The sequence below is a fragment of the Tenrec ecaudatus genome, chromosome 5 (assembly GCF_050624435.1).
Source record: "Tenrec ecaudatus isolate mTenEca1 chromosome 5, mTenEca1.hap1, whole genome shotgun sequence".
Classification (NCBI taxonomy): domain Eukaryota; kingdom Metazoa; phylum Chordata; class Mammalia; order Afrosoricida; family Tenrecidae; genus Tenrec; species Tenrec ecaudatus.
The window spans coordinates 48,614,588-48,631,800 of record NC_134534.1 but is presented as its reverse complement, the minus strand read 5'-3'; the positions used below and the strand labels follow the sequence as shown (position 1 = coordinate 48,631,800).

At 43.8% G+C, this 17,213-nt stretch overlaps 1 protein-coding gene across 4 annotated transcripts in view; it reads right to left on the bottom strand.

Moving 5' to 3' along the window:
* The window catches only part of NBN (nibrin), a 31,383-nt gene extending 28,408 nt beyond the window's left edge, over window positions 1-2,975 (bottom strand). For 2 of the 4 annotated variants that reach the window (XR_012784495.1, XM_075549506.1), the window contains exons 1-2: window positions 2,817-2,975; window positions 110-243 (exon numbers count right to left, since the gene is read on the bottom strand). Coding sequence is in view for 1 of the 4 variants with exons in the window: in XM_075549506.1 (XP_075405621.1) it covers window positions 110-243; window positions 2,817-2,853 (171 nt within the window). In the remaining 3 variants the exon portion in view is untranslated. Of the gene's footprint in view, window positions 1-109; window positions 244-2,433; window positions 2,707-2,816 lie in introns of those variants that run through there. The other 2 variants (XM_075549507.1, XM_075549508.1) reach the window with 2 other exon arrangements.
* Window positions 2,976-17,213: the final 14,238 nt, after the last annotated feature.

The window sequence follows — 17,213 nt, the reverse complement described above, 5'->3', positions numbered from 1 at the left end:
CAACTGGTGGATTTGAACCAGTGACCTAGCACACAAACTTTAGTCCATTTATTAACAAATATCACTGGCACTATTACCAAACATAAGTAAAATAAAATGAGCTCCATACCAGGTTAGTTCCAGAAAAGTCAGCAGTTAGCACAGCATGATTTCTACTGATTGATTGATCATCGTTAATTAGAATGTCACAGTTTTTCCTTCCAACAACATAGTTAACACCAGTCAAAAGTCTGTATGGTTCTCCTAAAAGAAATATTTTAAAAGAAAAAATTGATTTGACAAACACACATATTTATCATATGTACAAAAACAGGCATACATGGATGTACAGACCTAATATAGTTGTGACAAATGTTTAACATTTAAGAATTTTACTTAAGTGCTACTCATATAAAATCAAACTTGTGCCTTATATTAAAGTCGTACTGAATGTACTAGCTAGAGTTTAGCCTGTTAATCAGGTCACAGTTTGATGACCTCCTTTGGAGGCTTTAAGGAGATAAATAGCTCACTGGAGGCAGGACACACACTCACTCCCTGAAAGACATTCCTGCAGACACGACACACAGAGCTATGCTGAAGGAGCCACGTGGAGACCTGCCAGCACTGTTTCTACTGCCACTGGATCCACAAGACTTTCCACCCACTGACCTGTGTGATCTTCCTGGGTTTGGCATCCTTGCATGTGCTCGGGAGTCTCAAGAGAAATTCATGGGCGAGTATCGGACTTACAGGCTAATACTGAACTCATGGACTTGATCTGGACTGGGTTGGGATGTTTTCTCAATATACAATTGCTCTTTTATATAAAGCTTGTTCTAATAAACATGAGTCTCTCTGGATTTGTTTCTCTAGTCTACCCAGACTAACACACTGAAGGACATAAAAGATTATCTAAATGGATGGAAAATCATTCCATGCTTCCGAAAGGAAAAATAGATATAGATATATAGATATTGCAAGGAGTTACTTCTGCCCCAAATTAACTTATGTTATAGTTAACTGCTGCCGAGTTGATGCTAACCCATGGAGACTCCATCTGAACAGAAGGGGCTTTCTAGGCTACGCTCTTTGGAAGCAGGTTGCCTGACCTGTCTTATGAGACACCTCTTAGTAGGTTTGAACGGCAAACCTTTCAACTAGTAGTCCAGGAGCTTAATTATATTTGGTCCCCCCCCCCCACTTTCCCAGACTCCTGGCACTTGATAAACTGATTCAAAACTTCATTTGTAAAATACAATATTAAATAATAATAAGGGAAGACGAGTGTTATTGCAGGCATTTTCCCTACCTGATAGCGAAAAGTATGGTTTTGGGATCAGGAACATGTTTCTTGGATAGAGGGTAAACAACATAAATCAATGCAATAAATCCACAGGAGATTCATGTGCACTTCTCTATCAGTATTTTTATGTTAAAGACAGCATTTCGAAATGCGGTGGAAAGGGTTATTGTTTTAAATAAAAGTGAAAATTGCAAGTAGCCGAGTTAGAATTTGGTCTGGAAGAAGAGTCTATCCGGGGAGAGATCACAAGATGACTAGATGCACAACAGGAACAGAAGGGTAGCTACACGAGACAGGAAGTGGTCCAGCAAAGCCTTTCAAGCAGCTTTGGTCGCCTCCTGTCAATTGGAGATTCTTAAGAAACAAGTTTTGGGTTGGTTTATCTACATTTCCCCCTCTAGTAAGAATGGGCCCATCCTTTCCCCAAACTTCGGAATCATGACCGCCACAAAAGTTAAGCATGCTGGCCATCAATGCTACAGACATTTCCTTCTGCTACTTGGACATGTTATCAGGAGAGACCCGTCCCTGGAAAAGGACATCATACTTGGTAAAGCCAACAGGCAGCAAAAGTCAATAGGTCTTTTGACAAGATGGATTGGCCTCGTGGCCACAACAATGGGCTGAAACATAGGAACAATTGTGAGGGCAGCGCAGGAGCAGAGTGTTTCAGTAGGTTGTACACGGGGTCGCTATGGGTCTGTACTGACTGCAGGGTACCTGCTCACCACCACCACGCTGTGGGAAGCCACAGTCAGACACAGGGAGTGCCTGCCAATCCTCCTAAGGACCTATCTCGACAAAGTTTAGGTCACACAGCTGCCGGTCTTGCAAGTCACGGGGAGGGCTTTATCTCCAAGCCGCTCAGTATTCACCTCCCCTACCATTAGGTTAGCCCTCTTCCTGCAGCCTGGCACTGACCCTTTGGATCTGCATAGAAGTTACTGATCCCAATCCGAAAGCAAAGGAAGTGCGGACAAGGGCCAATCACAGGCTGGAGCCCGCCCCTTCCGACCAGTGCCCGGGAGTTCCAGGCTTGAGCGAACCAATGGAAGCGGGCAAACGCTTTACCACGCAGCACATGCAGAAAAGAGAAGACACTACTTGTTAAGAAGACCTGGTGTGTTCAAAAAAGAAAAAGATCTGACCTAAGACGAATGGCAGATTGCTATGGATGCCATCTCTGTGCAGCTTTACAGTAAAAACAACGTGCCGGGAGATCCCCGGCCGCGCCCCAACTTCGCACCCCAAGAGCTGGAACGGCCGGGCGGCGACGCGGGTCGTCCGCGGGCCCCGGGGCCGCAGCCGCGCCCGGCCCGGAGGGCTGGCCCCCAGCGCGGAGCGGAGCCGGGCTCCGCGGCGCGAACGGCGCGCCTAGACCCGCTCCGCCCGAGGGAGGACCGCCTCCCCCGCCCGCGGCTTCCAGGACCCCCACGGAGGCGGCGCCGGAAGCAGCCGGAGGGCCGGGAACCGAGCGGAAGCGTCGCTCCCTAAACCCGGGAAAACGCCGCGCCGCCCCGCGCGCCCTTACCTCGGGCCGGGCCCGTGGCGGGAAGCAACGTCCACATGGGTCCGGGGGCGGGGGCGGGGGACCCGCGGCTGGGCGGCCGGCGCCGGGCGCTGACACGTCAGCAGCGCCCGCAGGAGGCGCGGGCTCTGGGGCGTGCGCGCTCCCGGCCCTCGGCGGCGGCGCCGCCGGGAGAACGGGCTGGAGCGGGATGTGCGCTCCCGACGCCCTCTGGCGGGCAGGACGGGCAGCGCTCGAGATGCGGCAGAGCCGCTCGAGCATGGGGCGGGGCCAGACGAAGCATGCTTGGCAACCAATTGTGGTAGCAATTGTGCAATACTGCTTGACGTGGTGGGATTATAGAATGATATATGATAGATGTAGTATCTCCCAATTAATAGTGAAATTATATGTAAAATTATGTATGGATAGTTACGTGTGCATATATGTATATGCATGTGTATATGTGTGTATGTGTGTATGTGTGTAAGTATATACATACATAGAGCCTACTTTCTACTCCCATAAAGATTTGTGTGTGTGTGAATGGATAGATAGATAGATTTGTATAGATAGATACATACATACATAGAGCCTGGATGAGGCTTTCTACTCCCATGAAGAGTTAGTCTCAGAACCGCCCCGGGCAGTTCTACTCTATCCTCCAGTGTCCCATGAGTCGGTACCGATGGCAGTGATTCTGGTTTTGATTTGGGTGGTGCAGCTGTTTTGCTTTTCAATCAAGATTGGCCATTGGAACCCGCCTGCCCAGTGTCTCCGTGGAAGACAGGCATGGGGTCTGCTTCGTAAAGATGACAGGAGAACTGTATACTGAGTTCTACTCTCTCACATGTGCGGTCCCCACGTGCTGGAAACCAGCTCCCAACAGCAATGAAAGGGTGTGAAGTAGAAACCTAATTTTAAGGCAAGGACAAAATAGAAGATAACTTCATTTTTCTGATTGTGAATAAGAATTTTTTAATTAGCTCAAGACTAACATAAGGAGCTGCTACCTGTAACCATTAGGTGGGGACCACCGACTACTCCACGGGAGAAGGCTGAGGCCTTCAACTCACGTAAAGAGTTACGGTGTTGGAAGCCCATCAATCAAAACTGGCTCACAGGACAGTAGAATTGTCCCTGTGGCTCTCCAAGACTGTGTATCTCTCTGGAAGTCAAAAGCCTCATCTTTCACTCTCCAGTCAGATGATAGTTTTGAACTGCTGACCTTGTGGTTAGCAGTCTAACACATAATCCACTATTCCAACAGGGCTCCTTTAAAGCCATTAAAACACTGCCCTTGTATGTAGAAATGTCTACTTGCCATTTCTTTATTTGCAGAAACTGCTTTGTCCGAGGTCTAATGATAGCAGTAATAATGGTGAAGATAAGGATTTCATTCTAAACCCAGCTCATCTAAGACCAAATCAACGTCTGACTTCTTTGTTTGAAGTTACATTTGCAAGTCTGATCAGGTGTTCGGAGCACCAGCGTGTAGTGGCTATGTGTATGTCAGCAGATCAAAACCAGCTGTTTTGTGTGAGAAACCTGCCCAACAGGGTTTCTTTGAGTTTGCAAAGATTCAGTGGCAATAACTTTTTGTTTGTCTGTCTGTCTGTTTTGTTTTAATGGGATGCTAAATACTGGAAAGTCCACCCTCCCTCTCCATTTCCAGCAGCACCAAATGGTCCTGGCTTTCTCTGTAATACGGCCCCGAGCTTTTCCGGCTCTCTAGCTTGAAGGGCCACACTCCTCTCTGTGGCTGGTTTGGCTGTACCCCTTAGCAGTCCTCCAAGCATCCGTCAAGCCTACAGTCAACCTTCTATACTGAGATTTCTGCCTATCTTTGAAAATATGGAGCAGGTGCAAAGTCATAAATTCTAATCTCACTTGAATTACAGGCTACCACATTCATCAGTTCTTTTATCTGCTTTGGTTTTTAGATCCATATTCTATTACCCTGAGAAATTACTTCACACTGTTGCCAAATGCCTCAAATATATTCATTTCCTGCTCCTCTCCAAAGAATATAGCATCGTATCTTATGAAGAAATTTATTCAAGAGCTTCCTTTTCACTTTTGAGTGTACTGCTCCTGTCCCTATCACAAAATGAACTCTTTTCAATTATATGTCTACACCTCATTCTTCTGTTCTGATCTTTAGTTTAGAGTAAGATTTGACCTTCCTTTCAGGACCAAACCCTTCATTTGTAGGGAACCCAAAACCATCTTTTAGAATTTGCTCTAGGGTTTTATTTCATCCACGGCCCTCTCCTATACATTTTCAACTTAAGAACAGCTTAAAGACTGTCTTCTCTTCCAAAAGTTCTGTTAACCTTGACTTAACTCTAATGTTAAGTTAGAGTATAAATTTAATAAGAGTTGGGTTTTCAGGAGGCAAAGAACATTTATAGAGGCCTAAATACAGGCATGTACATATGTAAATATATATATAATGAGAGGGGAATAGAAGTATGTGTTCATATCTATATGTTAACAAGCTAGCAGATGGACATTGGGCCTTAACTCAAGTACTCCTTTAACACAAGAACATTTTGTTCTAACAATCTGGCATTTTGTGATGCTCACCTTCCTGACGATCCCTGAAGACAAAATGGGTGCATAAGCAAATGTGGTGAAGAAAGCTGATGGTGCCTAGCTATCAAAAGATATAGTGACTGGGGTCTTAAATGCTTGAAGATAAACAAGCAGCTATCTAGCTCAGAAGCAACAAGTCCACATGGAAGAATCACACCATCCTTTGTGATCATGAGGTGTCGATGGGATCAGGTTTCAGGCATCTAAGACCCAGAATGGGGGTGGGGCATGAAGTGGAGACCCAATGCCCATCTGTAGACAATTGGACATCCTCTCACAGAGGGGTCACAGGGAAGAGATGAGCCAATCAGGGTGCAGTATAGAACCAATGAAACACACAACTTTCCTCTAGCTCTTTGGGGTTCCTTGCCCCCACTATCATGACTTCAATCTTATCTTACAATTTGGATTAGACCAGAGTATGCACACTGCTACAGAAAAGACCCCGCAACACAGGGAATCCAGGATAGATAAACCCCTCAGGGCCAACAAGGAGAGTAGAGGTACCAGGAGGATTAGGGGAGGTTGGGGAGAGAAAGGGGGAATCAATCACAAGGATCAGTCTATGACTCCCTCCTAGGGGGACAAAAAATGGAAAAGTGAGTGAGGCACTCGCTAAGGAGGACGATGTAAGATATGGAAAAAATAATCTATAACTTACCAAGGGTATATAAGGGAGAGCAGGAAGGAGAGGAAAGGGAAAGAAATGGGGAGCTGATATCAGGGGCTCAAGGGGGAAGAGAATGCTTTGAAAATGATGATGGCGGCATATTTGCAAATGTGCTTGACACACTGGATTGTGATAAGAGATGTAAGAGCCCCCTATGAGAGTATTTTTAAAAGAAAGTTGGGTTTTAACTTTCTTGTGATAACATAATGGATAACAAGCAAATGTAGCTCAGTTTCCTCTTAAATATAAGGAACTTAAAAAACCTTGTGGGAAAACTCTATTTTCTTTAAACTGTATTTTCCCAGAAACTTTTTGAAGTTCCCCTTTTTAAGTTGTTAGCTACTTTCAAATTGGCCTCATCTCATGGCAGCTTCAGACACAGTGAAGGGAAACTCTGCTTGGTCCTGTGCCAGCCCCACGATGGGTTTCGCATGGGACCATTGTGATCTATGGGGTTTTGTTGGCGAATGATCACAATGGTCAGCCTTTGCTTTCAAGTTCATCTGTGGTGGAGTGAAATTTCTTCTTCTTTTTCTTAAATCATTTTATTGGGGGCTTGTACAACTCTTATCACAATCCATACATATCTCCATTGTGGCAAGCACATTTGTATATTTGTTGCCATCATCATTTTCAAAACATTTTTCCTACTTGAGCCCTTGATATCAGCTCCTCATTTTCCCCTCCCTCCCTCTCAAACCCTTGATAATTTATAAATTATTTTTATTTTTTCATATCTTGCACTGCCCGATTCTCTTCACCCACTTTTCTGTTGTCCATCCCCTATGGAGGGGCTATATGTAGATCATTGTGATTGGTTCCTCCTTTCTCCCCCACTTTCCCCTTACCTTCCTGGTATCTCTTTTCTCATTATCTGTCCTGGATTCCCTGTGTTTCCAGCTCTTATCTATACCCGAGTACATGCTCTCATCTAGCCAGATTTGTAAAGTAGAATTGGGATCATGATAGTGGGGGGTGGGGCTGGTAGGAAGCATTAAAGAACTAGAGGAAAGTTGTATGTTTCATTGGTGCTACCCTGCACCCTGACTGGCTCATCTCCTTTCCGCAACCCTTCTGTAAGGGGATGTCCAGTTGCCTACCGATGGCCTTTGGGTCTCCACCCTGCACTCCCCCTCATTCACAATGATATGATTTTTTGTTCTTTGATGCTTGATACCTGATCCTATCGATGCCTCATGATCACACAGGTTGGTGTGCTTCTTCCAAAAATTTCTTAACATGGCTCTTCTACACAAGTCTCTGTAACTTCCACTGAATGATTGGGTAGGGCTATGTAAACAGAGTGTGTGTAACATTCATTGAGGGGATTGGTCCCGTTTTCATTGCTACCCTGCCTGGCAGTAGAGAGCGAAGTCATCCAGGACCATCCAAAGAGCCTGTCCCGGGTCGTTGGTATGTCAGAACCACAACCAGAGACAACAGAACCTCTGGCACAGAGAGTCAGAGGAGCAGCCCCCAGACCATGAGGTGCCTTCTTATTTGGCTGAGCCTGCAGAACTGTGAAACTGAGCGAAGGCTGGCTGGCTTTCTGGCTCACAGAGGCAGCAACCACGTGAGAGACGAGAGACGTGTTTCTGGCTGAGGAGAGGTGTGGGCTGTGCACTAATTACAGTTTCCTTACTGTTTACTGACCTTGATTTATGGTAACCTATTACTGTAACCTTCCTCAGAAACCTTCTTACTAGTGAGTTCTGTCTGGGAGTTCTGTATGGCTATTGTAATGAACCCTTGAACCCCGCATAGATGGAGAGGGTTGTGGGAGGAACGGTTGGTGTCATGGTAGGTAAAGATGGATGGACCACGGAGGCATGTCTTACTCAACAGAGAAGCCAGAGAAGGTCAAGTATGGCAACCCCCATGCTATGTACTGCACTCTCTTCATGTTCAAGCTCTGTTGAAACTTGTTCAGCATCATGGCAACACAAGCCTGTACTAACAGACAGGAAGAAGAGCCTGGAGCAGAGCTGTCCTTTGAATTAAGGACCCCAGTATCCCTGCACTGAGAATCTCCTAGACCTGGCAGCAAGCGCACATGGAAACTGAAGCTGGTGAGAGCTCACCCAGTCCACAGGGCAGAGGGAGAGCTGTGTGTCTTCAGGCAGGAGGCTTGTCGCGAGCTGATGGAGTTGTAGCACCTGCACACTCATGTCAGAGGCCTGTGTGTGCCCTGCATAGGGGAAGGAGGCTAGCCAGCAGAGCTAAATGAGCTGTAACACATACGTGTACAGAGCAAGAGGCATGACTGTGTCCAGTGTATGGTTTTCATGTGCTCCCTACTCCTCTGCAGTGAGGGTGAGAGTGGGGTGGGGGTTGGAGATAGAGTGGTGGGAGCCTGTAACAGAAGCTTAGAAGGACCCAGTTGCAGAGGCTCTGGAGAGGGGCTTCCAGGCAGGACCAGCAGCAGAGAAGGAGCCTTGAGAGTTGTGCAGGACACGCCACTCCTCCCGCAAGTATCGTGGTGGTAGCTGGAGGCATCTGACCTGGCCGTGGCCCAGCACCATGAGCATGCCAATGGGTAATTTGGGAAGGTAGGTGTGTTAGTCTGGGAAGACTATAGGGAAAAAATCCATGGACACACATATGTATTAAGAAAGAGGTTTATATACAAGAGCAATTGAACTTGGAGAAAACATCCCAGGCTAGTCTAGATCAATTCCATAAGTCTGATATTAGCCCATATGTCTGATACCAATCTATAAAGTCCTCTTCAGACTCATGAAACACATGCAATGGAGCCAAATGCAGGACGATCACTAGCCAGTGGGTAGGAAGTCTTGGGGTCCAGTGGTGTTGTAAGAATATCAGTGCTGGCAGGGGTCTCTCTGTGGCTTCTCTGGCTTCTGGGGTCTGGTTGCATTCATGTGCCTTGTCTTCTGCAGTGTCTCCCAGGAAGTAGCAGAGAGAGAGAGGTGTCTTCCTCCTCCAAGAAAGCAGTACCAGATTTCCCAGAATGCTCAGGAGAAGGCCATGCCTACACAGAAGTCTCATTGGCTATCTCCAGATTGACAGTCTAGACTCCACCCCAACACTCTTAATCCTTAAATTGACACCAGATTAGGTGACTACTACAAATAATACAAATGGCTTTCACTTTGCTAACAGTGGGTAAATCCATTTGAATCACAGGCATATAGAACACCCATACAATGATTGATGCCAGTGGGTATCTATGTCTTCTTCCTAGCAATCCGATGGCTCGTGGAAGTTTGTGGCACAGCCGTCTGCCTGTGTACTGCCAACACACACATTCATGCAGTCTCTAATAACTATTCACCACTGTGATAAACACATGGGGGCCGCACCATTTCTATTCGTTAAACGTAAGTACTCACTGACCCTCTTTTGCGCTTCTTGGCAAACTGCGTAGATTGGAGCATGGAAGATGGTGTGGGGTATGGGGCAATGAGATATGCACGGCGGGCTGCCATCAAATCACGGTTATTTATCATGTGAAGAATACTTGATACGAAGGAGAAATGAGTTCTGCTTTAGGGTCAGGAGGGATCAGCCCCTAGAGATGGACATCATGTTTGGTAAAGGAGAAGGTCAGTCGGTGAAGAAGAGGAAGACCTCGATGAGGCAGAGTGACTCGGTGGCTGCAGCAACAGCCTCAAACATAGCAGCAGTTGCGACAATGCACACGGCCTGGCAGTGTTTCCTTCTGTTGGACCTGGGTCGCCATGAATTGAAACCAACAGACATCACCTAACAATGGCTCCTTAAGTCATTGTTTTACTAGAATAGATCATTTTACTTCTCTCTGTGACTTAATTGGTTGTTTTTTTCTATATGTGGTTGTGTGGTAGTTACATTATCTCATGTCAACTTGAGAGTATTAAGAGAGAAGGGGCAGAGTTCATGGCCTTCTCATGACGATTTCATGAATTTCCTCTCTCTCAGCCTTTGTCTTCTTGTTGACAAGCGATGAAGAGACTTGCTGAGACTGGCGAGGAGCCCCTCTCTCTGCTTCACCTTGCTGTTGAAGAGCCACACTGGGAGAGCTGGAGGAGCCACTTGGAGTTGTGCACCAGCGATGAGATGCTTCCACCAGCATTGGATCCACAAGACTTTGCACCCACTGGTCTTGATCTTCCTGAATTTTACATTATTGCATGTGCTGCGTGAGTCTGAAGAGAGATTTATGGACTAGTGTAGGACTTATGGGCTAATATCACACCTATGGACTTGATCTGTATCAGGATGGGATGTTTTCTTAATGTACAATTACTGTTTGATATAAAGTTCATTCTTATACATATATGAAGTCTCTGGATTTGTTTCTCTAGTCCAGTGGTTATCAACCTGTAGGTCGCAGCCCCTTTGGGGGTCAAATAACCCTTTCACAGGGGTTGCCTAAGACCTTCAGAAAACACTTATTTCTGATAGTCTTAGGAACTGAGACATCACTCCTCTATCCATCTCCAAGCAGGTCCGCCCACATGCAGGTACGCCTATATACATACAAGTACCTGGCACAATGACATCATCGCACTAACCCCATCACATACACCCCGCCCAAATAGTTGTGTGTGAAAGGGTTGGCACCATAATGTACTTATGTGGACCAGTCACACTTGTGTAGAGAGCAGCTACTGTGTAGAAAGCAGCTGCTATGTTTAAAGCAGCTACTCTGTTAATAGCAGCTATTGTATTGAAAGCAGCTGTATTAGAAGTAAAATGAATTATACTTACTGAGTAAATGTAAAATCATGTTTTTTAAAATTATCAACTACTACAAAAAGTATCTGTATCATGGGAACTTAATCTAGATGCTGATAGATCTCCTTATATTCAGCTGTGGTTGATGTTAATACTGCCCCCTTGTGATACTAACAGGTATGTAAAAACAACAACAGAGTTGTAAATCATAGGAAACTTTAATGCAGTGTATTGACAGAACTGTGCCATGTATCATCTTTTGTATTATTAAAGCTATTGATATATTTTTCATTAGCAAACCATCCCATGACAATGGATTGTGTAGAGAAGAACGTTAAGAAAAGAAAATATCCCTAATAAAATGTAAAAAAAGAAAAGAGGAGAAAAAAAGAAAATGATTAGGGCAAAGAATGTACAGATGTGCTTTATACAATTGATGCATGTATATGTATGGACTGTGATAAGAGTTGTATGAGCCCCTAATAAAATGTTAAAAAAAGAAAAGAAAATACTATAGTGAGGATATTTTACAGTATGGTTTTTACCTTAATAATTACAGCAGGAATTGAGAAACCACAATGTGTTATTTGTTTTGAAGTTCTATCAGGCGAATCTATGAAGCCAAACAAAGGAAAATGCCATTTTGATAGCAAGCATCTGAGGTTTGCCAGCAAGGATATCAACTATTTTAAAAGCAAAGCTGAAGGACTCAAAAAAGCCAGACTTGACACTGGTGGCAAGTAACACAAACCAAAGTAGCAGCCACTGAAGCTTCATATTTGGTGGCACTCAGAATCTCCAGAGCTATGAAACCTTACACCATTGCTGAGGATTTACTGTTGCCAGCAGCCAAAGACATTGTTCGAGTTATGATCAGAGATGAATTTGTTATGAAATTGAGTGCAATTTCTGTATCTAATGACACTGTTCTCAGAATAGATGACATGTCTGCTGATATTCTTGATCAGGTCATCCAGGAAATTAAATCTGCTCCACTTCCAATATTTAGCATCCAGCTTGATGAATCCACAGATGTTGCAAACTGTTCACTGTTACTGGTTTATGTGAGGTATATTAATGATGGCGACTTTAAAGAGGAGTTTCTTTTTTGCAAACCTCTTGAAACGACAACTACTTCATGTGGTTTATTTGTGTGGTTTATAAACCACACATGTGGTTTATTTGGCTCAATTGTGAAAGAGCATAAGATGTCTTGGGAAAAGGTTTGTGGTGTTTGCACAGATAGTGCTCCAGCTAGGATGTCAATCCGGATTTCAATGTTTGGTACTGAAGGAGTCACCAAAAGTCATCAGAATTCACTGTATGATTCACCGGCAAATATTAACAAGAAGATTCTGCCACAAAAGTTATAGGAAGTAATGTTAAGCATCATAAGTTCTGTCAATTTTGTAAAGGTGAGCACTTTAAACGGTCGACTGTTTTTGCTACTGTGCAACGAGTTGGATGTGCCAAATAATGCTCTGCTATTTCATACTGAAGTGAGATGGTTGTCGAGAGAAAAAGTTTTAAAATGTGTTTTTGAGCTTCGTGGTGAACTCAAAACATTTTAAAATCAGAAAGCAAGACCGTAGTTCAAAGCACTTTTCAGCGATAAAAGTGAATTGCAGGGATGGATATTGGGCCTCCTCTCAAACACTTACTCAATGAAAGAACACACTGTTCTATCAAATTGGCATTCCAGGATGCACACCTTCCCGACACGATTGCCGAAGAAAAATGTGTGAATAAGCAAATGTGGTGAAGAAAGCTGACGGTGCCTGGCTATCAAAAGATATAGCATCTGGGGTCTTAAAGGCTTAAAGATAAACAAGCGGCCACCTAGCTGAGAAGCAACAAAGCCCACATGGAAGAAACACACTAGCCTGTGTAACCACGAGCTGTCGAAGGGAGCAGGTATCAAGCATCAAGGAACAAAAAATCATATCATTGTAAATGTGGGTGAATGCAGAGTGGAGACTCAAAGCCCATCGGTAGCCAACCGGACACCTCCTTACTAAAGGGTTGTGGGGAGGAGATGAGCCAATCAGGGTTCAGGGAAGCAACAATGAATCATATAACTTTCCTCTAGTTCTTAAATGTTTCCCTCTCCCCACCCCCCACTATCATGATCCCAAGTCTACCTTACAAATCTGGCTAGACTAGAGGATGTACATTGATACAGATAGCAACTGGAAACACAGGGAATCCAGGACAGATGACTCCTTCAGGACCAGTGGTGAGAGTGACGATGCCTGGAGGGTGGAGGGAATGTGGGGTAGAAAGGGGGAACTGATTACAAGAATCCACGTATAGCCTCCTCCCTGGGGTATGCACAGCAGAGAAGAGGGTGGGGGGCGACATCAGACAGTGTAACATATGACAAAATAATAATTTTTTTTAAATTATGAAGGTGTGTTAGACAGGGTTCGCTAGAGAGATAAAACCAGATAGTAATTTTATATATATATTTATAAAGATAGAGATATAATGTGAGAAATGAACTGTTAAAAATTATATACAGATAGATAGATAATACAAGAAATGAACAGTTAAATTATAAAGCAGTACAAATGGCTGAGTGCAACTCACTCCCCTGAGAGAGTTGTGAGACACTAGCAGTCCTTTAAGTCTTGAGGGCCGCCAGTTCCTCCTCTGTAGAGAGAGCTGGGCTATATATACCCAGGCAGCAAACAGCAAGGCAGGTCACCAAATGTCAGTCCCCAGCTCCAGAGATGTACATTTCAATCATGTGGATTTAAAGGGGCCTCAACTTACAGCGACACAGTCCACAGGCAGGCATCCCACAGGTAGTGTACACTTTAAATTGAGCATAGAACAAGCAAGGCAGCCACGCGCTGGTCCAATGATTAAAGAGCTAGAGATAAGAAAGGCGAGGCTCACGGAGCCATTTATCTCTCCGCACTTCAGTTAATCCCACTTGTGTTTATCGGCCAGGCTGGCACAAAAAACTATCGCACAAGGGTTCATGAGGTAGGGGGGAGTGGGGAGGGAGGGGGAAAATGAGCAGCTGATATTAAGGGCTTAAGTAGAAGGCAAATGTTTTGAGAATGAAGATGGCAAAAAATGTACATATGTGCTTGACACAATGGATGTATGTATGGATTATGATAAGAATTGTACGAGCCCCCAATAAAATTATTTTTAAAATATAGTGAATTGCAAGAAATAACTTCCTTGGTTGACATCTTTGCCATCTTGAATGAGTTCAATTCTTCACTGCAAGAATCAAATGTAAAATGCCTTGATTTGTCCGAAAAGATCCGATCACTCCAAATGAAACTTCATCTTTGGCCAAAAAAAAAAACCAAAAAACTTGGATGAAAATAAAATTTACATGTTGCCTACCTTATCTGCCTTCTTTGAGGAGCATGATATTTAACCAGACAAAAGGATTATGATGATAATTTCTGTGAAAGAACATTTGCACATGCTTGCAGACAAAATTTCATCATACTTTCCAAATCTACCTGACACTCCATCTGCACTTGCCAGAAGCCCATTCACAGTCAAAGTTGAAAATGTTCCTGAGACAGCACAAGAGGAATTCAGTGAACTTATTAACAGCTATGCAGCAAGGACTGATTGCTGTACAATGCCAGTTACAAAATTCTAGATCAAGTGTTTGCAGTCATATGCTCTTCTGTCTGAGACTGTGTTGTGCCTTCTTCCATTTTCAACAACCTATCTTTGTGAAACAGGGTTTTCCAGCTTGTTGGTTATCAAGTCTAACTACAGAAGTAGACCTGTTGTGGAAGATGATATTCACTGTGCTCTTGCAAAGACTGCCCTGAGAATTTCTCATCTGCTGAGAAGGACGCTATCTCAACCTTCACACTGACATTGGCTTTTTGGCTTTTTACACATACTATCAGAAAATGTAGCAATGTAGTTTACTGTTGCTATATTAAGACTGTTATCCATGCTATACCATTTATTTGTAATTAGAAATAAATAAATATTTTACACCATATGCTTATGTATTGTTTTTGTGATTAATCACTATGCTTTAATTATGTTCAATTTGTAACTATGAAAATACATCCTGTGTATCAGATATTTACATGACAATTCATAACAGTAGCAAAATTATAATTATGAAGTAGAAACAAAAATAACTGTATGGTTGTGGATTGTGATAAGAGTTGTATGAGCCCCAATAAAAAAGATTTATTAAATTTTAAAAAAGGCAGGTTGGGAACCACAGCTCTAGTCAATTCGGCCTACCACAGGGAGTATCGGTATATGTAAGGATAATCTGTGCATAATTAGTAACATCATTTGAAGCATCAGTAACTTGAATCAAACTGGTGGGCCATAATTTATATTTTAAAAAGAGGAACATCAAAGAATGTAAGATCTGAAATTCCAAAGACTTGACTTTATAAAGTCAGAACAAATTAGCCTCTGTGATGGGGGCATGAGCTAGTCTCCTTTCCAGAAGGCGTTCAAGAAGCTAATTAATAATTGTGACACACTCTAAAATCTGAAGCTTAACAGTCATCTAAAATGTGTAAATTAGATGCAATACTCAAACCCCAGAAGTTCTGAAGAGCTAATATTCTAAAGAAAGACATATCTCTCATATCATAACAGCAATTCACAATGACCTCCTTAATACCTCACCAGGTGGCCTATACTGAGACTGCCAAGTTTAGTTTATTTGTAAAATCACAGATATTTAGAACTACAAGTGATCTTAGAGATACTTTTCACCAATGACAATTTTATGAGTGAAGTAAAGAAAACGGACAAAAGTTTATTTTTGCAGTTCAGAAATTCGCAGTGTAGTAAAAGAGAATATAAGCAGGTCTTCTCTATGAGCTCTCTTAGATCGCTTCAGCCCCAGGTAGGGTCAAGTTCCTGGAGCTTTAGCATAAAACATTTAGCATAAACTCTGTGATGTGCAGCCTGGGACGCGGACTCTAGTGGACTATCTCAGAGTCAAACCTGTGCCTTTGAGTCTGCTTCTGATCCCTTTCCTGTACCACCAGGATGAAGCACTATACCCAGAATGCTCCTTAGAAGTGAAGGTGTTGATGTACTATGCACATGTTATCAGAGAGAACAGTCCCTGGAAAAGGATGTCATGCTTGATAACATAGAAGGTGGGAAAGAGGAAGATCCTCAACAAGATGGATCGACCCAGTGACTGCAATTGTGAAAACCAGTCTAACCATTGAGATCTATTCAGCATCATCCCAAACCAAACCAAACCCACTGCCATTAAGTCAATTCCAATTCAGAGCAACTCTATAAAGGATTTCAGGGAGCAGATAGCTCCTCTTTCTCCTGAGAAATGGTTGGGAGTCACCGAGCTTGTGGTTGGCAGTGCACTGCTTATCCCACAACGTGCCACCTGGGCTCCTCGCTCAACATCAGAGCAAGAAACAAGCCCCCACTGACAGGCAGGTTCTACACTGGACAGCAGTCAAACTGGGTCTCGTCAAAGCAAGTGAGAAGTTTGTCGCTGACCTGACATTACTTACTAGTAGGGAGTTGAAGAGTCAAGAAAACTTTCCCTGAGAAAATGACATCATTGCTGATCCCTGATGATAGGGGTAGGAGGTGATGGTGGGGTTGTAAGGATTGATCATTAACCAGAGTGTAGGTGTCTTTCAAACACTGAAAAAGGCACTGTTTGTTATTCTGTGGGTGGCAGAGTGTCCTTGAGTTGCCTATGCTTACACACCATCAAGATGTGGCCTGGCTTTGCCCCATTTTATTATGACCTCAGAGTAAACTTGCCTGGGGTTGGTATTCTATGACGCGGTTATGTCCAATGGAAGACTAAAATGGCCTGCCTTTAGATGCTAAGGATTTCTGGTGGTCCAGTGGTTAAGTGCTTGGCTGCTGAAAGGTCAAAGACTCAAACCACCAGCTACTCTGTTGGAAAAAGATGTGGTGATCTGCTTCTATAAAGATCCCCACGCTGGAACCAAATCCCTTGTTCTGGAGTTGATAATGACATGAGAAGACATAGTTCCTCCTTAGAGTTTTCAAAGCCATACATCTTTATGGGAGCAGAAAGCTGATTATTTCTCTTTCAGAGCAGCTGGTGGGTTTGAACTGCTCGCCTTTTGGTTAACAGTCCAGCTTCACGCCATCAGGGCTCTTCCTTGGAAATCCTATGGTCCCATTCTCCTCTGTCCCAGAGGGCTGCCATGAGTCAGACAACTGAGTGCCAAGCCCAGCCCAGCTCTGCAAATGTGCCAGGCTCAGATAAACTCTGAATGTCCTCTGCTATAGCCCCTCAGCCTGCATTAGAACCAAGAGACATGTCAACAGACATGTAGATAGTCAATGTTGTACTAAAGATTTGCATCCATTTAAAAACAAAGCAAAACAAAACCCAGAAGTGGTAGTGTTGATTCCAACTCATGGAGAATTCACGTGTGTCAGAATAGAGCTATATGCCATGGGTTTTCAGTGACCGTGTTTTCAGCAATGGATTG